At 43.0% G+C, this 22,054-nt stretch overlaps 1 protein-coding gene and 1 long non-coding RNA gene across 4 annotated transcripts in view; one reads left to right on the top strand and one right to left on the bottom strand.

The window, feature by feature from the left end:
• The window catches only part of LOC133471034 (uncharacterized), a 63,857-nt gene that overhangs the window by 9,764 nt on the left and 32,039 nt on the right, over nt 1-22,054 (top strand). The gene's annotated exons all lie outside the window — the stretch shown is intronic.
• Nucleotides 12,579-22,054, bottom strand: part of sox4a (SRY-box transcription factor 4a) — a 105,941-nt gene continuing 96,465 nt past the window's right edge. For 2 of the 3 annotated variants that reach the window (XM_061760160.1, XM_061760161.1), the window contains exons 3-4: nt 17,870-18,048; nt 12,579-16,263 (exon numbers count right to left, since the gene is read on the bottom strand). In XM_061760160.1, coding sequence (XP_061616144.1) covers nt 14,645-15,715 — 1,071 coding nt within the window. In that variant the 5' untranslated portion in view covers nt 15,716-16,263; nt 17,870-18,048 and the 3' untranslated portion in view covers nt 12,579-14,644. Of the gene's footprint in view, nt 16,264-17,869; nt 21,099-22,054 lie in introns of those variants that run through there. The other variant, XM_061760159.1, reaches the window with a different exon arrangement.

Here is a 22,054-nt window from a genome sequence, read left to right as displayed (position 1 = left end):
TTCTCTTTTGTTTTATGTGTCAGTTTTACAGTAAACTTGAACGTGAAAGTGACAACTTGAAGCAAGCACACTTTGCTTCTAATTTGAGAACTGTGCGAGTGCGAGTGAGAAGGACTACTTTAAAAAGTGAATTTTAACAGGTTAAAATGTATTTAAAGTGCGTGGGAGGGGTAAAACTATATTAAAAATGTTATTATATGGTCTCTCTGTGTCACGGATTTTCACCTATTGTGGGTGGGTCTGGAATGAATATATCCCCTGCGATAAACAGGGGCTCAGTGGATATATGTTTATTATTGTAGTTGTAGCTTGCGTGCACTTGATCATACTCAGTATAATTTTCTCTTATCTTGACTCTCACATCAGGCTAAATAAGAAAGCATGAGAACCAAAATATTAGAAATGAGAGTTGAATGTATGGTGTTATGAATGCACTGGCTTTCATTAAAGCGCACCTGAAATTTCCTTAATTTCCTTTTTACTTTTAATTTACAGTATTTGCAGATTCATTTTGGGGTCTTAGTGTAAATGGTGTGAATCCTCCAATGACATTTTGACCATTTTGCATGAATATGTATGAGCGCTTCTGTGGTGATGCACTACTGCAGTTATTGCTTCTTTTAAACAACTCCACATTCACACATACAAGCCATTTAACAACATGCAAATGAAAGAGAAAATGAGACACCGTGATTAAACAAGTAGCCAGAGGGCTCATAGCAAGTAATAATGGTACGGTTTCACTCTCTTGGTTGAGTTTAGCAGCCTCTCGGAAAATTAACATCTTCATGATCCTCTACATAAGGAAGCTAGTTTCAGAATTATTGGAAGACAAGAGCATTACTATTATATAAATGTAATATAGTTTGAAAATGCGTCGACTTTGCTCCCGAAGAGGACGTGTAGCATGACAGTCGCCGAGGGAGAGTTAACCATCTCTGAAGGTGTTCACCTGGCAGTGGCAGGGGGATTTACAACAATATGTGAGCCCTCATGCGCAAAAGTTGACACCAGAAATGTATCCCAGTGGACATGCTACAATATTTGATGACACTGTATGTGTATATGCACTATAAAAGTTGTCTAACCAAACAATTAAGCGGGGTAAACACAAACAGATTTTAACCAATTTTTAGAATGTGAGTGATCCAACACATGACGAGGGAAAAAAAAATTTGAATCAGCAACTGTGCGATCACTGCTCTTATAGTGTCTGGTGTACTCGAGGTGGCCAAAGCAGCAGATCACACATCGTCTTCATAGTCAATTGCGAAAACCCCCAAGCAAGAAGTCTGCCGCAGTGCCAAGACTGAAATGTGAGAGGCAGCACGCTGCCCCAGGGCATCCAGGCTGCCGCAAAATACAAAGAAGAAGAAAGAGTGGTTTTACAGGAAGAAATGGAAAAATGCTAGGCTAACTTGACTTATCTGGCAACTACAGTATGTTACGATTGCAAACTGTTCTTCTTGTCATTTTTACTGTGGTGAATGACTTGGGAGAGATGTTACACAAACCCTCAACATAACCTGTTGCTCCTTTATTTGTGTACAGCAATAGTGCGAGCTTCACGTCGCTTCCTTATTGGTGATCTTTCAGTTTCATGTCACAATCACGGGGTTCCTGGTTCGTCCAACCTCACATAAGGATTTGCAATTTTCAATAAATATTGAACAGGTTAAACACTCATGATTGTCGGCCTTGACTGTGCAGAGGAGGGAGGAAAAATCACTCTTAACATACCCCACACCACAGGATAATCAACAATCTTTACGGACAATGGAGAATCTGGAAAAAAAACTAAAATGCTCAAATTCAGTCCAACTATCAGTGTGCGTGTAGCCCACTTAAGGTTCTAAATATCAGGGCCACTCCAAAACAACTGTCGACTGTCTTTCGAAAAACACTTTATGAAGACAAAATGAAGATACCACATTTGGCCTGTGTCGAAAGATCAAGTAGGCTACTGTTACAAACACACATGATTTTGAACACGTTCCAAATAAAGTTGACCTTGGGTTCCCCACACAGAAAAGTTATACAACAATTACAATTACCAATTAAGGAGCTTCTTAAGCACACCAAGATTAACCTTTCATAAAAGTGTCTGAGTATCTACAAAAGTGCTATAAAAATCCACTATGATTATAATTATTTTTTTCAACTGATTAAAACACCAACTTGGTACCAAAGTTTATTTATTTACTTTATAAATGTTCATGTAGGACAACATTCATAATGTCAATAATTGACTGTTAATGCCTTTTCATATGAATACATTACCATAGGCTCAATGACATAAAGTAAGTGAAACTCGGAAACTTAAAAAAAAAAAAAAACATTGAGGGGGAAACTTCCAATTTCTGTTAATCCTGCCCCCTATTGTTGATCTTGCCACTGACTCACAATTGGTTTTAATTTCAACAACCCGGAAAAGATAAAGGCCGTCGTGCGTAAGCATTGTCAGAGCCTCGCTAACAGTTGCTGCTGCTAAACGGATCGCAAAGCAAGCATACACAAACACTCCTGCATCATCCAGGAGGCTGTGATGGGTGAAGATGAACGTCAACACACGGACAGACACACAGACACACACACACACACACACTCCTGGTTAGGGCGAGTGCGCTGGCACTCAGCAGTAAAGTGCAGCCATCCCTGGTTGGCACATAGGACACACATTCACTCAGTGACAGTGTGTCACACCACATGATTTATGACGGGTAATTATGGTTATGGAGGTGACATCATATCCTACTCACTGCCCCCCCCCCATGTATCCACGCTTGGTGTGTGTTGTGTGTCTGCATGTGTGTGTGACTCATTAGTTACGCTGTCTGCATACGGCAGCAACTATCTTTGTTTTTGTTTTTTCTTTTCTTTTCACAGAAGGGAAGACATGTCACAACAACATAGCTCACAGTTCTTTCAGATGTGCAAATGCACCTACACACATGCACACAAAAACACATATATAGGGCCCACAAAAAGAGTGTCAAGGAGCAGCTTTTCTCACTCAGAAAAAAAGACTTTACCTTATCTATGAACACAGCATATTGTTGCTTTTGAAAAAAAAATCTAGCTCAGGAAAGACAGGATGGGCCCCAAAGGGAAGGAGAGCAAAAACAAATCCTTTTTTCGCCTATTGCGTGAGTCTGGAACGTATCCCCTGTAATAAACAGGGCTTCACTGTATTTGACATAGGGCGGCGCGGTGATGTGGTGGTTACCACCTCTGCCTGACACTCAAGAGGTTCCAGATTCAAATTCCCATCTGAAGTTTGCATGCTCTCCAAATGGGTTCCCACATTCCAAAAAGCAAATTACATGTTAGGTTCCTTGAAGACTCTAAGTTGTACATAGGTGTGAATAATGTGAGTGTGAATGGTTGTTTGTCGATGTGTGCCCTGCGACTGACTGGCGACCCCGTCTCTTGACCCAGATGTCAGCGGGGTTAGGCTGCGACTCACCCACAATGATGACAAACAGCATAGAAGATGGGCGTATGCATTATGGGACAAATCAAAAGTAGCGACATGGAGGCTGCTACTGAAATGTTGGCAAAAGTTGGCAAAACCTTTTCATGTTCATTCACTAAATATGACCAATTAGAAGTCTTCCACGCCGCTTTGGGCAGTCTGGGAGGCTCACAAAGTCGGTCATGAGCGGAGTTAACGTGCAGAGGTCAGTGAGGTGTACATGACAGCAGGCTTAATAAGCCAGTTTGGGAAAACAAAAGGATATAAAAAAAATAAGAGCAACTGCATGTGAGTCACCATGAGTGGTTTCATCTTATAACGTTCAGTCATAGCCACGGGCTCTTCTTACAGAAACAGGCTTCAAAAGTCCACATTTGAACTTGAGGCAGGAGCAGCCAAAAAAAGAATCAAAACAACCTCTTTGTCTTGAAAGTTGCCAAAACGCAGCATTTACATACGCTTTACAAATCCAAACACATCCCCGCCCCTGACCCCGCAACCGTTTTAACTAAAATGACCTGACTTCTACCGCTTTTCGCCCCTGGGCTCAAATACAAATTAAAAACTTCACAAACTGACTTGAACGAGTGGACCCGCTGGCCTGCGCTGAATCCTTCACAAGGTCGTTGAGAAATAATTCATATAAGATGTAACAATTTACTGGGATGATGGCCAAGCATAGTTTTCCCAAAACTTTAAGCAATTTTATGTTCGTAATTAGAAAATCAAGTGTACTTCATCTTGCTCACGTTCAAGTCCGCCTCTCATGCCGTGCCGTCCACTTTGATGCGTCATGCGCTCCTCTCGTGTCTCAGCATGAGAATTGCCCTCCTGCAAAGCTGCATAGTTCTTGTGCAAACGTGGATTCATATCAAGTATACGTCTGTTTGACAAATCAGAAATGAAGTGATGATATTAAAGTATCACAAGACACTAGCAAAACACATGCAATACTGTATAACTAATGACATCATGCATGGTTTTCACCGCCATGGAGGTTGTGTTCTCATTGGCGTGGGTTTATTATTGTTAATTAATCTACTTGTTTCCATGTGTACAACTTCCGATGTTCTTTTTTTTTCACTGTCCAATGAAAGCCATCTATCAATTTTTTTCTCACGCTCGTTCTTATTATTAACCTAACATACATGTTTTTGGCCACGGTGAGCGACTGGTTAGATCGTCTGCCTCACAGTTCTGAGGACCTGGGTTCAATCCCCGGCCCCACCTGTGTGGAGTTTGCATGTTCTCCCCGTGCCTGCATGGGTTTTCTCCGGGCACTCCGGTTTCCTCCCACATCCCAAAAACATACATGGTAGGTTCATTGAAGACTCTAAATTGCCCGTAGGTGTGAATGTGAGTGCGAATGATTGTTTGTTTCAATGTGCCCTGCGATTGGCTGGCAACCAGTTCAGGGTCTACCCCGCCTCCTGCCCGATGATTGCTGGGATAGGCTCAAGCACTCCCGCAACCCTTGTGAGGATAAGCGGCTCGGAAAATGGATCGATGGATGCATGTTTTTGGTATGTGGGAGGAAGCCGGAGTACAGAGGACCTGAGCAGAGATTCGAATCCGCGACTTCAACTGTGAGGCAGCCGTATGTCCAATGAAACATCATGCATCTCCAAAAGTTGCCAGTTCTTTTATTTGGAGCTCAAAAAGCAACAACAAAATGATGTTTCTGTAAAATCTGCCTTAAAAAAACGTTAATGGACAGCAACAATATTTTTAATCATAATATCCTTAGCCTAATAGCACAGTTGCCCAAATAATGTTTAACTAAAAAAAATAATTGGGTCTTTCTTTTATGTCTGCATAGATTCTCAGTCATCCTGGTCATGATAATCCACAAAGGTATTCAACCTTCTGCAACTGGACTCTTGTTTGTTGAATTTATTGTGTGTTTCATTATTTGCCCAAAACGTTCGAAGATGACTACTATGCAATTATACTTATGATGTTTATGTAATTTTACAAGGATATACAGTATATAACAATGTTCCCATTTCATTTTGGTGAGAATCAACACAGTGATGAAAAAAATCCTTCCTCTGAAAGTGTTACAACTGAAATTTATTAGGTAAATGCAAGCCCGAAGCTGTGCTGACAAACAAAATTTAATGGAGATCTGAGATAAAGATGTTTTGTTTGTGTGTGTCGGTTTTGCTGCAATCAAACTATTACACTATTTCACAAGGACATTCATATCACATTTTGGTGAAAATCACCACTTAAGGCATCTTAAAAATACAACAGTTCCCAAAAATCATTGCAACACAATTGTCCTTTCACAATTTCAAACCAAGTTTGAAACCAAAATCTCACTTAAAAAAAAAATAAAAATAAAACCGAAATTATTGCATCATAGGTTTTAAAATCTTAAATGCCAGTGAAATGTTATCCGAATTCAATGTAATATATTTATGTAAATGCTGGCTCAAGTTAAATCTGGATCTGATCCTGATTGAGATATTGCTGTCAAATCCCAATATATCAGGATGTAATTTTGTTATGCTTAAAGACGATCTTGCAAGCATCTCAGATCCAGGATTAACCTTTTCCTTCTCCTAACTCTTAGGATCCTAGATATTGATTTCCCAAACGTTTGCGCTTTGGCAGATCGAGGCCTGGTTAGACTGTGACATGCACAGCGAAAGGTATTTGCACATCATCCCTCCAGATGAAGAACTCCCAGTGAACCTTTGGGTTTTGACAGTTGCATCATCCCCCCCACCCGACCAAAAAAAAAAAAAAAAGAGGAAAAAAAAATAAGAAGAAAAAGCATGAAAACATCTCTTAAAGCTCACCAGGCGTGGAATCTGCTGGTAAAGCTCTAAGAGCTCGGAAGCCGAACTCACGTGTGGTAATGAACATGTCAGATTGCCCTCTCACTGTGTGTTGCTCAGCAGGTGGGAGCGTAGGACAGGTTGAGGGAGGGAGGTGGCCACCGGACCTCCTATGCTTGGGCTTTATGAAAATGTTTCACGTGTGGAGACAGCACTGATCCACTGAGAGTAAAAGGTGTTTTGTTCAGGTGTTCGTGCGCCTATTGACAGCCTTCTGTCACCTCTTTGCACCCACCGAGCTGCAAACTTACAAATGTACTACTTGAGCTCTTTTACGCCCTCTCCTTATTACCATTCTGCTGTCACACCCTCTCGATTTCAGTTTGTCACCTCTGAGTTACTCTCGTACGTCAACGTGATTTGACAAAGACAACAAAAAAGGGAATGTTTAAAAACAATCTACTTCATTACATAGTCCTTTGTTGGCTTTTGTTGCACCTTATGAACATGATCGCATGGGGCTCAACAGTAATCGTCAACATTTTGAACGCTAATAAATTTACTGGACACAGTTTACTCAATGGACAGAACATTAATCTAATGAGATCCACCCTATCAAGAATTCTGCTTTTAAGTAAGTAAGGCAGTCAGATGGTCAGTCAGTAATTGAATTTATACCGTTGGACCTCAAAACGCTCATAAGCTTTGTCATGATATTAGACAATTATTGATTCAGATCTGCTCCAGATGATACCCTACGAGGCAGAGTTGTGTGCTGTTTCTTGCCTTTTTGTTTTGTATTGATGGTTTCTATAGTAGCGGCACGCTGGACAACTGGTTAGAGCGTCTGCCTCACAGTTCTGAGGATCAGGGTTCAAATCCCAGCCCCCGCCTGTGCGGAGTTTGCATATTCTCTCTGTGCCTGTGTGGGTTTTCTCCGGGCACTCCGGTTTCCTCCCACATCCCAAAAACATCCATGGTAGGTTAATTGAAGACTCTAAATTGCCCGTAGGTATGAATGTGAGTGCGAATGGTTGTTTGTTTATGTGTGCCCTGCGATTGGTTGGCAACCAGTTCAGGGTGCACACCGCCTCCTGCCCGAAGATAGCTGTGATAGGCTCCAGCACGCCCGCGACCCTTGTGAGGAGAAGCGGCTCAGAAAATGGATGGATGGATGGGTTTCTACAGTTGAGATGCGATATTATGGTGGTATTAAGAGGTGGATTCAATCGAGTATGGCCCATCAAAATGCGTGGCTAATACTGTATATATGCTCGGGCTGATGAAAATGCCATTTGCTTTGTGCTTCATAAAATACAGGATATACTGAAATCGGACACATTTGAGTCAAAACCACAGTCGTCAAAGTGCAGCTAAAGGGGAATATCGGGCTGTCACTAAACTTACTGGGTTACTCATCTGGGAACCATGAGTGTTAAAAAATGCCGCGTCAATTTATTCAACAGATGTTGGCCCAAAAAAGCAGTGAGAACTTGCAGCGCTGCAGGAAGCGTCAAAGGTGATGGTGATGATTTAAAAGCAACACGCAAATGTTTTGTTTGTGTGACACTGCGACCAAAACAATCGTGACATTTTCACCTGCTTGTTTTTGCCTGCATATACATACTTGTATTTACGAATCCCTGCTTCCTCTTTTGTGCCACTGTGGAAGCTGAGTGTTCAAATGATGACAACTGTCCGCGGAGATGATGTAATTTAGGTTGTGTCACAGCAACGCTGACATGTTTTAATTTTAGCACTGCAGACTGCATGTAGGTCGCCGTCTGCAACTGCCTGACCCACTCAGCTCTCTCTTTCATCGCTTTGAAAAACACATCCGAACTTGGAAGAATCATCTGTGTTAGCTGTGCGTTGCGATTGCTAGATGCACACTATTTTTAGGTTCTTTCTTACGCTTACACAACAGCGGTTTCACGGCTCTGCACAAACCTGCTTCAACACAGTGCCATGACAGCCTTTTAGAAATTTGGATCCAAGCCTCTGTGTTCTCAGAACTTGTTTGGAGCCTTTCAGGCGGCACACAACACCTACCACTATGACTCACGAGCGAACGGTTGGAGCACAATGCTCAACAATGAGTTCGTCGTGTGCGGTACACAGAGTGCCACAATGTCTAAACGACTCCAAAGTCTGAGTGTAGGTGGACTTGTCCGATTTTTTCATGCGCCTAATAGCCTCCATCTGTGCTCGTTGTGAAGCTCTGAGACTATTTGCAGCGGTGCATGACTCCACATCCATGTTTGCATGAGACTCACCCAAATAAACTGAAGCTGAATGAAGTACAATCATGGTTACAATATCACAGTATTGACCACAATGTCTGATCTCTATTTTGGATTTGTTTGCGGTTCATAATCACCACAACATATTGTGCTATTTTCACCAGCAGGCGTAGAAAGAGGGCTCTCTGCATCATCAAAGACTGAAGCCGTACACTGTATTGGTTAAAATGTTCTTTTTTTTTTTTTTTTTTTTTTTTTTTTTTAAAAAAAAAAAGGTTTGGCTTCTGGATGAATGGAAACACACTCCAAAGTCTTTTATATTTTATAGTGTATTTTTACAACCATGTTTTCGAGTCATTAAGTGTCAGTCCACAGTTTATCTACTGACGGAGGTTTAACGGGGGCACTACCATGTTTATCCTATCCAAGCGCCTGAGGGGGCAAACATGATGCCCGTCCACTCCCAGACACCATTTAACCTCACACTAACCGTCCACTATTGGATTGTACTGTAATGTTCTTCTGTCCTGGCCGAGGCCCGGCCCAGCCTATCCCATCAGACATGGAAAGTAAACAAAGTCTAATCAGTGCTTTGTGTGCAGCTGTTTGAGCAGCCGGCAACAACGGCGATTATACAGTATCCCAGAATTCTTAGCGTCACTGCAGCAGAGTCAACATCGCATATTTTTTTTTTTTTTTTTTTTTGCATCTGAAAATATGATCTGTTTATGATTCTGTTTTTACCACCCTCAAAACCAAAAGTAGTTTAGAAAGTATATATATATATATATATATATATATATATATATATATACACACACGTCGAGAGAGGCACTGGGGCATCTTTGTACATCGTCTTATTTATACATCAATATTGTATTTTAACTTCTGCTCTTATCTCTCCTCTTCCATTTACTACAATGACATTTTGTGTAAATCGAGCCCGCGGCCTCACAAAGTTGGGCTGCACGCCATCACAACAGTTTGCGTATTTCTTTCTATGATTGTGCTTTGTGACAGAAAAATGGCTATAAAGCTCCTATCGTGGAGCTCCTGCAGCCACTCTGACTGCCTTTGTGGTGTTTTAAAGTGTGTTTATGTTGACTATGATATCTTTTTCCCCCTGCTTGTCAATATTTTTGTTCTATAATATCTCCATGGGGGCTAAGGGATGGTTTATGCTTATCTCATATATGAGCCCATGCGCAGGTTATATAGTTAGAGCAAGAAGGATTGCACTTACATTGCAAAGAAGCTGTATTACATTGTAAGATTTTATCAGTGTCGAGGCCAGCGTCTGCTTGCAAGCTTTCCGCTTACTTTCCACTTATGTTTTGCACCTCTGCCTGAAAGGGGAAAAACCTGTCTAAGATTGAACTGAATTCATAATATACTTGGACTATATAAGGGGGCAAAAAATCCTTGGACGCGACACCATCAATAAACAATTGCATTATAATGATTGCGGAAAAACTTCATCATAAACAAAATAGTGCTCATATAATCTTCATGTAAATTGTAAATATCTGTGGATACAAGAAATTAAAGATTAAAATATGATCCCTCTTTATATAAAGTTTACCTTTTTGTTTTGTTTTATAGCAGAAACAATAATTTGTACAATTGACAGAAAGGTGATCCAGAAACAGCCAGTTGTAATGAAAAGAAACAGGTAAAATGTTCTAGGCACCAAGATGTCCAATCTGCATAAAATGTTCTCAGAAGAATGACTAAGTGCAATTAGTCACATTTGACCACTGCTTCCAAAGCAGACAAAAGCTATAATAGAAGTACATGCAACGGCGATGCCATCAAGCACATCTTAGTCCTTTTAGTGGAACAAATAAACACTAGTGGTTCTTTAGAAATAAAACGTTGCCTTCCTGTAAGAAATCCAACTGTGGTCTTTTCAACAAAACTTTGATTGCTCGTCACCGTATACTGCATATGAACACACTAGTTGTTCTCATAATTGGGGGGGAAAGTCACATATGCTCAGCGGCCACAATATGAAGTACGCTTGAAATGCAATTGTGGTAGTTACGAGAAAGTCATACTTTTTTGGGCCACCGGATAAACGTAAAACACAATTTCGTTCTTGTGCTGGTAAAAGGCACAAACACAATACTAGGTATACCTTCACAATCTAATCCAAAACTTAATGCATCAGACTAAGAAGTGATTCTGATATTTTGGCTAGCTTATTAAGCTTCATGAGAGGGTAAACATTAGAAACAGCTCACGGTGTCGTGTCGAGCAGCTCTAAACGATTGCCGACTACAACGTAAACATTTTGTTGGCTTCTCTGAGGGCATTATTTTCGATGTCATCAGATGGGGTAGGTGTACCTAATAAAGTGACCGGTGATGATTCGATGCATTGTATCTAGTTTCTAATTGCTGTAAAACTATGATTGCATCGTCACAAATTGACCCAGCCCTAAACCTCCGTTTATCGTGAAGGATTCATTCCAGAGCCCCCTAAAAGAAAATCTGCAACACAAAGACCTACAAAAGAAGTATTGAATAGTTTTACCCCTTCCACATGCAATAAACCCATTTAAACTTTATAAACACTTCTAAAGTATTTCTTAGTACCTGTTCGCTCTCAAACTGTTAAGAAATGGGAGACTATGGTGTAACATCACTTCGAGGAATACAAAAGAATACTCGCCCCCACAGCTATCCAAATAAGAAGCAACGCTTCAAGATGTTCATTTATAAATCCCAGTTGAAGTTTACTGTAAAACGGACACATACAACTAAAACGAATGAAACATTGTACAGTATATTTAAACACCAGACTATTCAACCAAAATCATATCATTTTGTCTAACGGAAGACCAATAGCTTAATGCTAACGTACAATGCGAAAGTCCATACAGGGGCTCTTGGAAATTAGCATAGATGTTACGATGTTGCTCTTTAGCACCAACAACTGCAAGATGTGGTAATGTTTTAGAGGAAACTGAAGGTGTGTCTTATTCTCCCTGTTAATTGTGCTGCGTCTCAGTGTTTCCTGACGTGTTGTGGCATAATAGGGCACTACACTAAAGCCGTGAAACTCCCAAAAAATCCAGAAACAAATGATCGTCTGAAAAAAACAAACAAACAAAAAACACAATATGGCTTGGGTTCACTGAATTTTGTTTGTTTCTAACTGCTGTAAAACTGGCCTGTTGCCTGACACAGGATACACATAAAAACCAAAGAGACCCACTGAAGGTCAAGCGCAGCATCTCGCATCCTCTCCTGAAGGCAATTCCGTTGACACTCATGCATGTGGATGGTGAAGAGGGCACTCGACATAGCCGACATCAGTTCAGGGTCCACGTCAAACGCACCTCACGCACTACTTCCCGTCTGATGTCAAACTTATTGAAGACATCTGGGGGATGATGTCTGATGTCTTTGGTATGTTGACCAACTTGACCGTGCCATATATATCTCATTATACCGCCCCATGACACACACACACGCACAACGACATGGAAATAATTACCATTGTCTCTTGTGGAACAGGGCGTAAATTGATACAGACTAAATACTGCACCTTAGGGGTCTCTTTCTCTCTCTTTTTCTCATCATATGTACCAGACAAATGAATGCATCCAAAAGGAATTAATTGGATTTGGGAGCAGACTCCAGCACGAGCACAAGGACAGACAAACACCCTCTGCCTCCCCACTCCCTCAGTACACACACACACACCTCATTCTCCTCCTTTATTCGAGTCATGCCTTGCAGAAATGTCTGCCCCCAACCCCCACCAATGGATCAGTCTGCGTCCCTTATTACACACATACACATACACAGTGGCACGCTGGTCCCGAGAGGATTGCAGCCGCTCTCTCTTGGATACAGTGTTACCATGGCAGCCACGTTTTTTGCACGTGTAGTACGAGACGAGAGAGGGTGAATGCGACCACTCCCATCGATTCGCCGGCTGCCTATTGATTCGCGGTCTGATATGGCCGTGCGCAGCAAACACGCGTGCGTGGTCACCAGGCTCGGGTAGGCTTTGAAATAAGTGGCAGTCGTGGAATGTGATGCAAAGAACACAAGAAAAGGCATGTTGTACTTTTCAGTTCCAGCTGATTTTATTTCCTTCACGGAGGAAAAGAAATACAAATTAAAAACAACAATCTGTACAGAGGTCTGAGAGGCAGTGATTGACCCAAAAAATTGGCTTTTTTTTTTTCTTATAATAAACAACAAAACAATATTGGCATGATTGGACAAAACATGGTCATAGACAGCATATTGCACAAATGAAAAAACAAAAAAAACAAAACAAAACTTGAAAAAAAAAAAAGAAAAATGTCTTGGAAAAAAGAGAAACTCCCGGACCAAAATCATCTTCAATGTGTCCAAAGATGGCTGTCCTAGTGCCTGTTGTTGATCATCATACATAAAACACACAATCTTTGCTTATAGTACAGTCAGTTTACATAAATATCTTCATGTTATTATTCTTTTAAAAATCTTAAACACAACAGCTATAGCTACATATACCTGAATCTGAAATACAAATGCTATTTGCCATGCCATAATATAGGAAAAACAATTAGCCTTTTGCTATACTTAGCCAACAGGTACAGAAAGGTTAAATACTATTTTGGATGCGGTTTGCGCGAGAACAGATGAAGCACTTCATACACCTTCTTTTCCTCCAAAGTCTAGGCAAAGTGGAATGAGCGTGAAAGTCCATCCAGTGGTTCAAATAAAACTTATCTTCAAAAGTAAGAGCAGAAGAACAAGAAGAAGAACAAGAAGAAAAGCACACGGAGGTATTAGCTCTATCTAAACAGTGACACTCCGGGATCTTTCAGTCCTTAGAAGTCTGCGATGTGTACTGGAGTAAGACGAGTCACCACTCGGGCTGCACGGGAGCCTGTCCGTGGCGCTTTGTTTACTTGGCTGGTGAAACTGGAGTCACTGTGCCATTAAGAAGCATGTGGGTAAATACTGTAAACACGGTGTGAGGTCAGATTGTGCCAACCGAGCCCGCCCACCCCCCTTGCTGCACGTCTTAACACTAAATCAAGATCCAAATAACAATGTCGGGGGCTACCCGCTCGCCACCCCCGTTCCCCGCCCCCCTCCTCAAACCGCCACTCCCCCTCCACTTTCTATAGATTTTGTACAAAAATACAAGTAAAAAAATCATGACGCACTCGAAAAGTGAGAGCGGTCAGACACTTTAAATAAGAGACACTTCTAGCCCTTCCGCGCTGGATACAGACAGGTGTATGTACACACACGCGCACGCACGCACACACAAAAACAAGACCTGTACGAGAACAATACTTCTATGTGTAAAAAAATGTTGGCCGGTATAAATACATCAATATAAAAAAGTCATTCTTGACACCGAGGAACTAGAAAGTTGAAGCACTAGGCAGAAAGGATGCAGACTGGGATGGGGAAAGGAGGGGAAGGGGGCGTTGGTCCTGAATTGTGCACTGAGTGTTTTAAGAAAGCTGAGAAAGGTTTTCTGAAGTCTGGATTCAGTTTTTTTTTTTTTTTTTTTTTTTTTAAAGTCCTGCCGTTGAAAGAGAAGCTGGTGATCGTGAATTGTGTCCAATCGAAGGTCTCGCACGTTGCGTCATTACGCAGCAATGAACATTTTCTAAATTCTCCTCATTCAGGAGAGCATGCGTGTTGATACTGGAACTCCTTTTTTTTGGGGGGGGGGGGGGGGGGGGGGGGGGCAAAACAAAAACAAAAAATAAAAACACCTGAAGTGTCTCTTTTCCCCCATCCAAAGTAACACAAATGTTCAGTTTATTGTCACTTGTCATCCTCTTGAGGATTAGTTTAGAAGTCACTTTTCACTTCTTTCTGCTTACATTCACTCCTGCTCCGTGTCCAAATGCAAACTAAGCATTTTTCATCCGCCCCCCCCCCCCCCCCCCCCCCGACCCGCGCGCTCCCGTCAGACGCACCAAGTCTGTGAGTCGCGCGCGCACACGCACTGTCTCCTCTTTCCACTCTATTCCGTGAAAATTGCTCCGGGGGGGAGGGGGGTAGCGGGGGATGGGGGGGGGCGTTGTTGGCAGAGTGGTGTGGGGGTTTGAGTAGTTCAAAACTCGGGAGGCTTCGTCTCGGTACTTCAGCCACTGCGCCTCGGCTGTAGTTTCAGTAGGTGAACACCAGGTTGGAGATGGTGGACTCCAGCCAGTCTCCTGAGATCATCTCGCTCACCTCCCGCGTGCAGTAGTCCGGGAAGTCGAAGTGGGAGCCGGCGCCGCACTCCCCGAAGTTCCAGTCCAAGTCCCGGTCCAGCTCGGCGTCAGAGAAGCCCATGCCGCCCAGGGACATGCTCTCGTAGCCAGGGCTCGGGTTCAAGTCGAGGCGCTCGTCTTCAAACTCCTCGTCCGAGGATGAGGAGGAGACTGAGGAGGAGTGGGATGCTGACGGCGTGGGGGAGGCCGCGCGGGAGTACCTGAGGCGCGCGGTGGGGGACGACCCGCCGCCCCCGGGGCTGTGCTCCTCGTACAGGCTCAGCGGGTCGGCAGACTCGGCCGAGCTGCTCAGAGTGGGACTGGCCGGGACCCCCACGGAGGGAGGTCCGCTCTCCGAGCTCCACGCCCCCGCCGAGGGGAAGCCGCGCTTGGCCTCTACGGTGCGCTCGTCGGGGATATGCCTGGCCCCAGACACTGACCTGGGTTTGAAGACGCTCTGGTGGTCGCCGCCGGCCTGCTTGTGCGTCCTGCTGGCCGCTTTGGCCGCGGGGCTTCTTTTGGCTTTGCTGCCGCGCTCCGAGCTCTTCTCCGCGCGATCCGCCTGCTGCTTACTCGCCCCGCTGCCGGACTTGACCTTCTTTCTGGGCCGGTACTTGTAGTCTGGGTAGTCGGCCATGTGTTTGAGCCGCAGCCGCTCCGCCTCCCGGATGAAGGGGATCTTGTCGGCGTCTTTGAGCAGCTTCCACCGCTTGCCCAGCCGCTTGGAGATCTCCGCGTTGTGCATGTCCGGAGACTGCTCCATGATCTTTCTCCTTTCGATTTGCGACCACACCATGAAGGCGTTCATGGGTCTCTTGATGTGGCCCGTCGGGGTTTTGCACCAGGCCAGGTCGCTCCGCTCCGCCGGGGTGGGAGGCGCATCCATCTCCAAGTCCATCTCTCCGGTGTCTGTGGAGTCCCCGGCTGGGGAAGGAGCGTGAGCGCTCATGTGGTGCTGCTGCTGCTGCTGCTGCTGCTGCACCATCCTTCCGCTCAACTACGTGTAAAAAGTGCGTAAAAAAACAACAAAAAACGAAAACTAAAACCGACAATAATCAACAATGCTCCTCACTGGTTCTTACCGCACAGCCTGATAAAACTTGTGCCTCGCAACAACAACAACAACAAAAGTTCCCAAGTCTCTGTTCTCTCTCGGCTCGTAACCTTTCGGGCTCAATTCACTTCCAAAAAAAAACAAAAAGAAAGAAAATCAATAAATACAAGGATCCAAGAGTCAACTTTTCAACTGCCCGTGCGGCTGAAAACTCGGCCCGCTGGACCCGGAACAGGTCGCTGTGGACGGCACCAGTGCAAGTCCCTGGAGTGGCTTGTGTGTGCGGTTGAGGAACCATGTGGGTGAATGGAGCAGCTGCGCTTTCTCATAGTCTCCCCGGGCGTTCTGTCAACCTTACTGTAAACACAACAACCGCAGCCGCGCGCTTTTATAGCTTCTCGGCGAGGCACGGCAGCCAATCGGCGTTGGTCTCCATCCCCGCTTATTCTCTCGGGCCACGCCCCTCGCTCGCTCATTGGCTGGGGGAGGGAAGAAAAAAAGACGGGCAACAATAATAATAATAATAATAATAATGTGCAATGAGGAGCGGTGTGTCTGACCTCATTCCTGTCAGACTCGAGAAGGGAGACAAATTTTGCGTATTTATTGGAGCTCAGTGGGTCTTTTTTGTTTTTCTAGTTGCTGCTGCTCAACTCAAACTAAGTGCAATAGTGAGGTAATGAAATGATATGTGTGGGATGAGGGGGTAAATCAACCCCCCCAGCCCGTTATTACGCACCACTGCCCTCACATGGCATTACATCACAGCAAGCACTTTGCATGGCTTTAATCAGTAATTAAGAAATCCGAAGACATGGAAAAGTGTATTTTGGTAAATCTAAACGGTACGAAAATATGTGCTAAAAACACCGAGCAATGCACTGATTGTTCCCCCAGCTCAGCCCTGCGGCTCCATTATGTTCACGCATTCATGTCACGGAGGATCACGTTACAGTCGGTGTCGCTAGATGTCAGGCTAGAGCCAAAGGGAGGCGATGGAGTGCGCGCACCGCGCACGCGCGTGTGCCTGTACAGTAGTACAAGAGCTGCCTGTCATTAAACAGAGATGATGTCATGATCGGCGATAGTTGACTGACACAACGGATGTGCAGGTTTTTATAACATAGCCTGGAATATACATTTATATATTTGTATATAAACATAAGAAAAAATAAAAATAAGTTACACAATGAAAGTGGTCATGTTACGAGAATGAAGTTGTAGACGCGAAGACAAACAACAATTTGTACTTGTTGTATTTGTATTTGTATTTGTTCACAAGGAAGCACAATTTGGGGAAGCCTGTGAGGCAGACGTGCAAAACACCTTCTGCTGTGCCGCACTGTTTTGCCTTTATTCTTGTAGAACCCGAACTTTATTCTCATATGCCCCCCCCCCCCCCCCAATAAAGGCATGACTTTATTCTTGCACTGTGAACCACCACATAATATTCACAGTTCAGCATTTGCTAACGTATCCTCTGTTATTTGCTGAAAAACTCACCCATTCGCTGTTTTTTCTTTTCAGGCCATCTTGCGGTATCTTGGCACCAGTATGTTTAAATGAGTTGAGACGCTTCATTTAGACAAAACTAGTGCTTTTCAACCATTTTCTGGCATCTATCGGCAATTATAAACCTTTTAATTACTCACAAATTTGATCTATTTGCGTCATGGCTCGGTCCATAACCTCCGTGAATAGCCATTGTATAACTCTACTCTCATAGGACTTGTACTCGTTAGCCTAATACCACAATTGCCAAAGTCATTTTAGCACATTTTGGGAAAAGAAGAAAAGGAAGAGTCCAGTTGCTTGGATTCAACCTTTGGGGATTACCATGACCTGGATGACTGAGAATCGCCACAAAGAAAAGCAAGCAAGCTATTGTGACAGTTAGTTAAAAATTTCTTGGGCAAACGTTATTAGGCTAACGATACGAATAATAATGAGCTTTCACCGTCATGCACCTGCCACCATATTTGTCAGCCCTGTGTGTACAGTATTCCTCGGGGCCCCAACGTACACGCCTAGCAAACACGTACTTCTAATAGGCCACGTGTGTTTCAACAGGTAAAGCGGGTCTACCTGTAATCTTGTCTCTCCGTGTGAGCTGCAGCTGTCAGGTAGTTTCCACTCTGTCGCCGGTAGACGTTCCCGCTCGGGTGGCGGCGTCACGCTGGCCTATCGCCACGCCGTCTTCCGAGCTGCGGGATCGGCGCGTTTACCCCAAATACACCGACACTTTGTTTCGGCTCTGTTGACGCCTGCGGGGATGGTGTCATGATGAGAGAGTGCAGCGGGAGAACGATACTTCGACAGTGACTTCATAAAAAGAGCGCGCGGTGGTGTTTACGGTGCATGCTGATATTAAAACTGTTGTGGATGCGTCGTTGTCTATAGTTCTGGGTTTTAAGTACAACCCCAATTCCAATGAAGTTGGGACGGTGTGATAAACATAAATAAAAACAGAATACAATGATTTGCAAATCATGTTCAACCTATATTTAATTGAATACACTACAAAGACAAGATATTTAATGTTTAAACTGATAAACCTAATTGTTTTTAGCAAATAATCATTAACAGTAACATTGTGCACAGTTAGGAGATTAAAAATGGTTAAAATAGGAAAAGAAAATGTATTTACTGTCAATAATGATTCAATAAGGATGAAATGCAAATAAGAAACAAAAGGTGGACTTACTGTAAATGTTAAAAAACAAACATTTCATGGGATCAAATGCAAATGTGTTGTACTGTATTTGCAAGGTACAGAAAAGGAACAGTACATGAAAAGTAAAAAAAAAAGAAAACGTTTACAGGGAAGTGGCCGCTAAGCTGAGAGTGACACAAGTGTGTCATCAGTAGGTTGCAACAGAAATACCGAGAGACTGGAAGAGTCTGTTGAAGAAACATTGAACATCTGCCTTCAAAGGTTTAGAGAAGGTCAAATTAAGTTTAACTATAAAGGCTAGAGTGCATTTTCGGTTCATCCTGAATATCCACCCCAAAGTCCAAAATCACTAACTTTTTGTGAGTACCGTATATTACAAACAAGACTATCTCAGGTCTTGAGTTAATTTTCTTTAGGGTCCAGTGTACTAATGCACCTGATGGAGGGGAAAAAAATAAAACAAATAAAATAAAAGCAAAATGAGTGTTTATGTCTGTACTTTAAAAAAAATGACATCTCCCTAATAAGAAGTACTACAAGAGTTGAATCTAAAGTGTTGGTTTTACAAATATGACATTGCTTCGCTTTGTATGCTTATTATTTCGGAAGCAGTTTGCAGGGGTGTGGAACTGCATCATACGCTGTAGTTTTATATGATAATGGTTATCATAAGTTACTGCAACAAGAGCAAAACATCTCAAATTGATGCAGTGCACTTCCACATAGCTGCAAACTACAACCACAATAATAATTAAAAAAAAACATACTAAAATTAATATCTTTGTCACATCAAACCTCCCAAATTGGAATATTGTTGCCCATGAGCTTATAAGAACAACTGATGTATCACATAGTTACATAAGGGGATCTGGTGACAGTGTTATTCTTTCTTAGGGACTTTACAATTTGATTTGTTGCATTAGAACTGGAAGTCTGTGTTGTTGTACCTAATCGTGCTTAATGACTTTGTCTCTGCATGTATGACCACTATAACTTTTCTGGAAGCAGCACACACATTTTAGCTACCGTTAGAAACATTGATACTTCATAAATAAAAGCTTGAGAACTCTAATATGTTAGCATATAGCCCAAGAGCCAAACGAAGGCATGTGACAGAGTGTGTGTGTGTGTGTGTGTGTGTGTAACCCTGCCTCTGCACAGATAGATTTATGAACCCAAAACCTGTCGCAGATTGGCCCTAAAAGACAACGCGAGCAAGGATAAAGTGCGCCTTTCTCCCGGTGCCGTCGAACGGACATATTCATTACGCCCCTCTGGCCGGCCTTTTCAGCTGCCTCAGAATGACGCGCCAGTTTGACCTGCCTGCGCGTCATCTGGGGGTCAAACACAATGAGGCCTTTGTGTGCACGCCTCCGAGTGTAAATGTGTGTATGTGTCTGCGTCCAGCCCTAACTGAACTGGAGCGTTTCCAAGGATTGGAAGTTTCATAAACGAGCGGGAAGTCCCTTCCACCCTGCAGTCAAATAGAGAAAGTGAGAACTAAGCAGTGATTAGCATACACACACATTTTCTCTCTTTGTGACTCATCCTTAGGTCATTTTGTCCCTTGGGTGTTTTGTGTGGATGTGTCAGACAGTGCAGGTGGCCATCGCTCCATTGCACCCACCTAATGCTGTCGGCCCTTACATAATACTAACAGTTTTCTTTTTTTGTTTTGATTACATTAGGCCATATACTGTATCTAAACCTTCCTTCTGGCAATTTCTTGCATTTAGTCTTGATATTACACCAGTGTAATGGTGTTTTTTTTTTGGGATGCCTATTTGTTGAGTGTGTGCTTGTAGAAGTTGTAGTAGTTAGACCCGATACTATCAAATTGGCAGGTTAACATGGTGGAGTGAGGAGGCAAAAATGGATGACCCAAGTGCAGGGAAGCTAGGCAGGTGTGCAGGAAGGTTTACCACAAGAGGCAAGACTAAAAGTACTGAAAACATAACCCTAACCCACAAGGTGCAGATAAGAGTGTCTCATTCAAAGTGGTCAAAAAGTTCAACCTTGGTTTTATATCCGACCACAACAGGTTTTCCCACATGCTTTCGGGAGAGCTGAGTCATTCTTTGGGTTCAACGTTTTCACGGAAAAGCAACACTGCACTTTACCTGGAGAACACCATGCAAACAGTGAAGCATGGTGCTGGTAACATCGTCTTTTGGGGTTGTTTAGGGTCATCTAGAATTGGGGTTTTATGACCAGTCCCAAATATATGTCAAAATCTTTAACGAGCTGCTGAAAGCTGAAGCCAAAAAGGAATTTCAACTTTGAACATGACAATAAACCAAAGCATGGATCCAAACCAACAAAGAACAGCTTCACCAGAAAAAAAAAGATGATTATTCTTGAAAAAAAGTCTCAGTGCAGACCTGACACCAAGTCGCTGTATGCGGAACGTCACGTGACCAAACCCGGAAAACGGGATAGCTCATTTCCTGTGTATGCTACGCTAAAGAGCATGGCTACTGTTTGACGACATGATTGTTTGAAGCCGAACTAGCTAAAATTTTGCTTTCTTTATGGCTGTTGCCGTTGGACAAAAGTTAAATACATGTAAATTATTTTACTTATACAAATATGATATGATATATGTAGACAGGTATAAAGTCTAAACATTTAATAGTCATCTTTGCTGGCTGTGTGATTACACCTTGTGTTTAAAAAAAAAAAAAAAAAAAAAAAAAAAGACATTATAGACATTTACAGTTCCTGCAGTTGCTTTGCCAAGACCAACTTCGACATTCACCTGAACCGGAAGGAAGTGCTTAAGACCCGTTTTGCTGAATGTAGAATTAGGTAGTGTATATACCGGCTTGAACATATGCGGTGTGCAGATGCATTGCAATGAAATATCATAGAGTCAAGAAGTGCCGATAGACTTTCAGAAAGACCGAATGAAGACGTTTTGTTTGGTCCATCCATCCATCTTCTATTGCACTTTCCCTCATTTGGGTGGCAGGTGAGCTGGATCCTATCCTACTTGACTTATAACCATAACCATTCACACTATTTAATGAACCTAACATTTATGTTTCTGGAATTTGGGCGGAAGTACATGGGGACAACATGCAAACGCCACACATGAGGACTTCTCGACTGTGAGGCAGACGTGCTAACCATTACCCCAGCATACTGCCCATTTTGTGTTGTAATTGTCAGTCTGAAAAACTGGCAACAGTGGACTGTGCACTTTTGGTATCCACTGTGGATTCAAAGGTTCAATAAAAAGCATTGTTAGTGGATAATGGTCAAAGGCAAAAAAGGAGGTGATGTTGGTTCCTCTCTCAATTTTCTACTATCCCTGCTACAAGTCCAAGCACCAAAAATCGTCAAGCGAGTCAGGTCGGTTGATTGCCATGGTCACACCCCAAAACTCGCCCGTACGCGCACGTACGCAAAAAAGTCGCACAAACTCACCCTCAACGCAAGGCAGAGCCAGTGAAGTACCAGTCTACCGCTGCACAACTCAGACATGCGGCACAGTCGAATCCAGAGGGCACACACAGATACACACGCGCACACTCGCACTGACACACAACCTTCCACTCCAGCAGTCTCACAGCACTTTCAGACACTCTGATACA

The sequence above is a fragment of the Phyllopteryx taeniolatus genome, chromosome 21, assembly GCF_024500385.1.
Source record: "Phyllopteryx taeniolatus isolate TA_2022b chromosome 21, UOR_Ptae_1.2, whole genome shotgun sequence".
NCBI classification, from domain to species: Eukaryota; Metazoa; Chordata; class Actinopteri; order Syngnathiformes; family Syngnathidae; genus Phyllopteryx; species Phyllopteryx taeniolatus.
The sequence above is the reverse complement of the archived record's forward strand: the minus strand, read 5'-3'. Positions and strand labels throughout refer to the sequence as shown.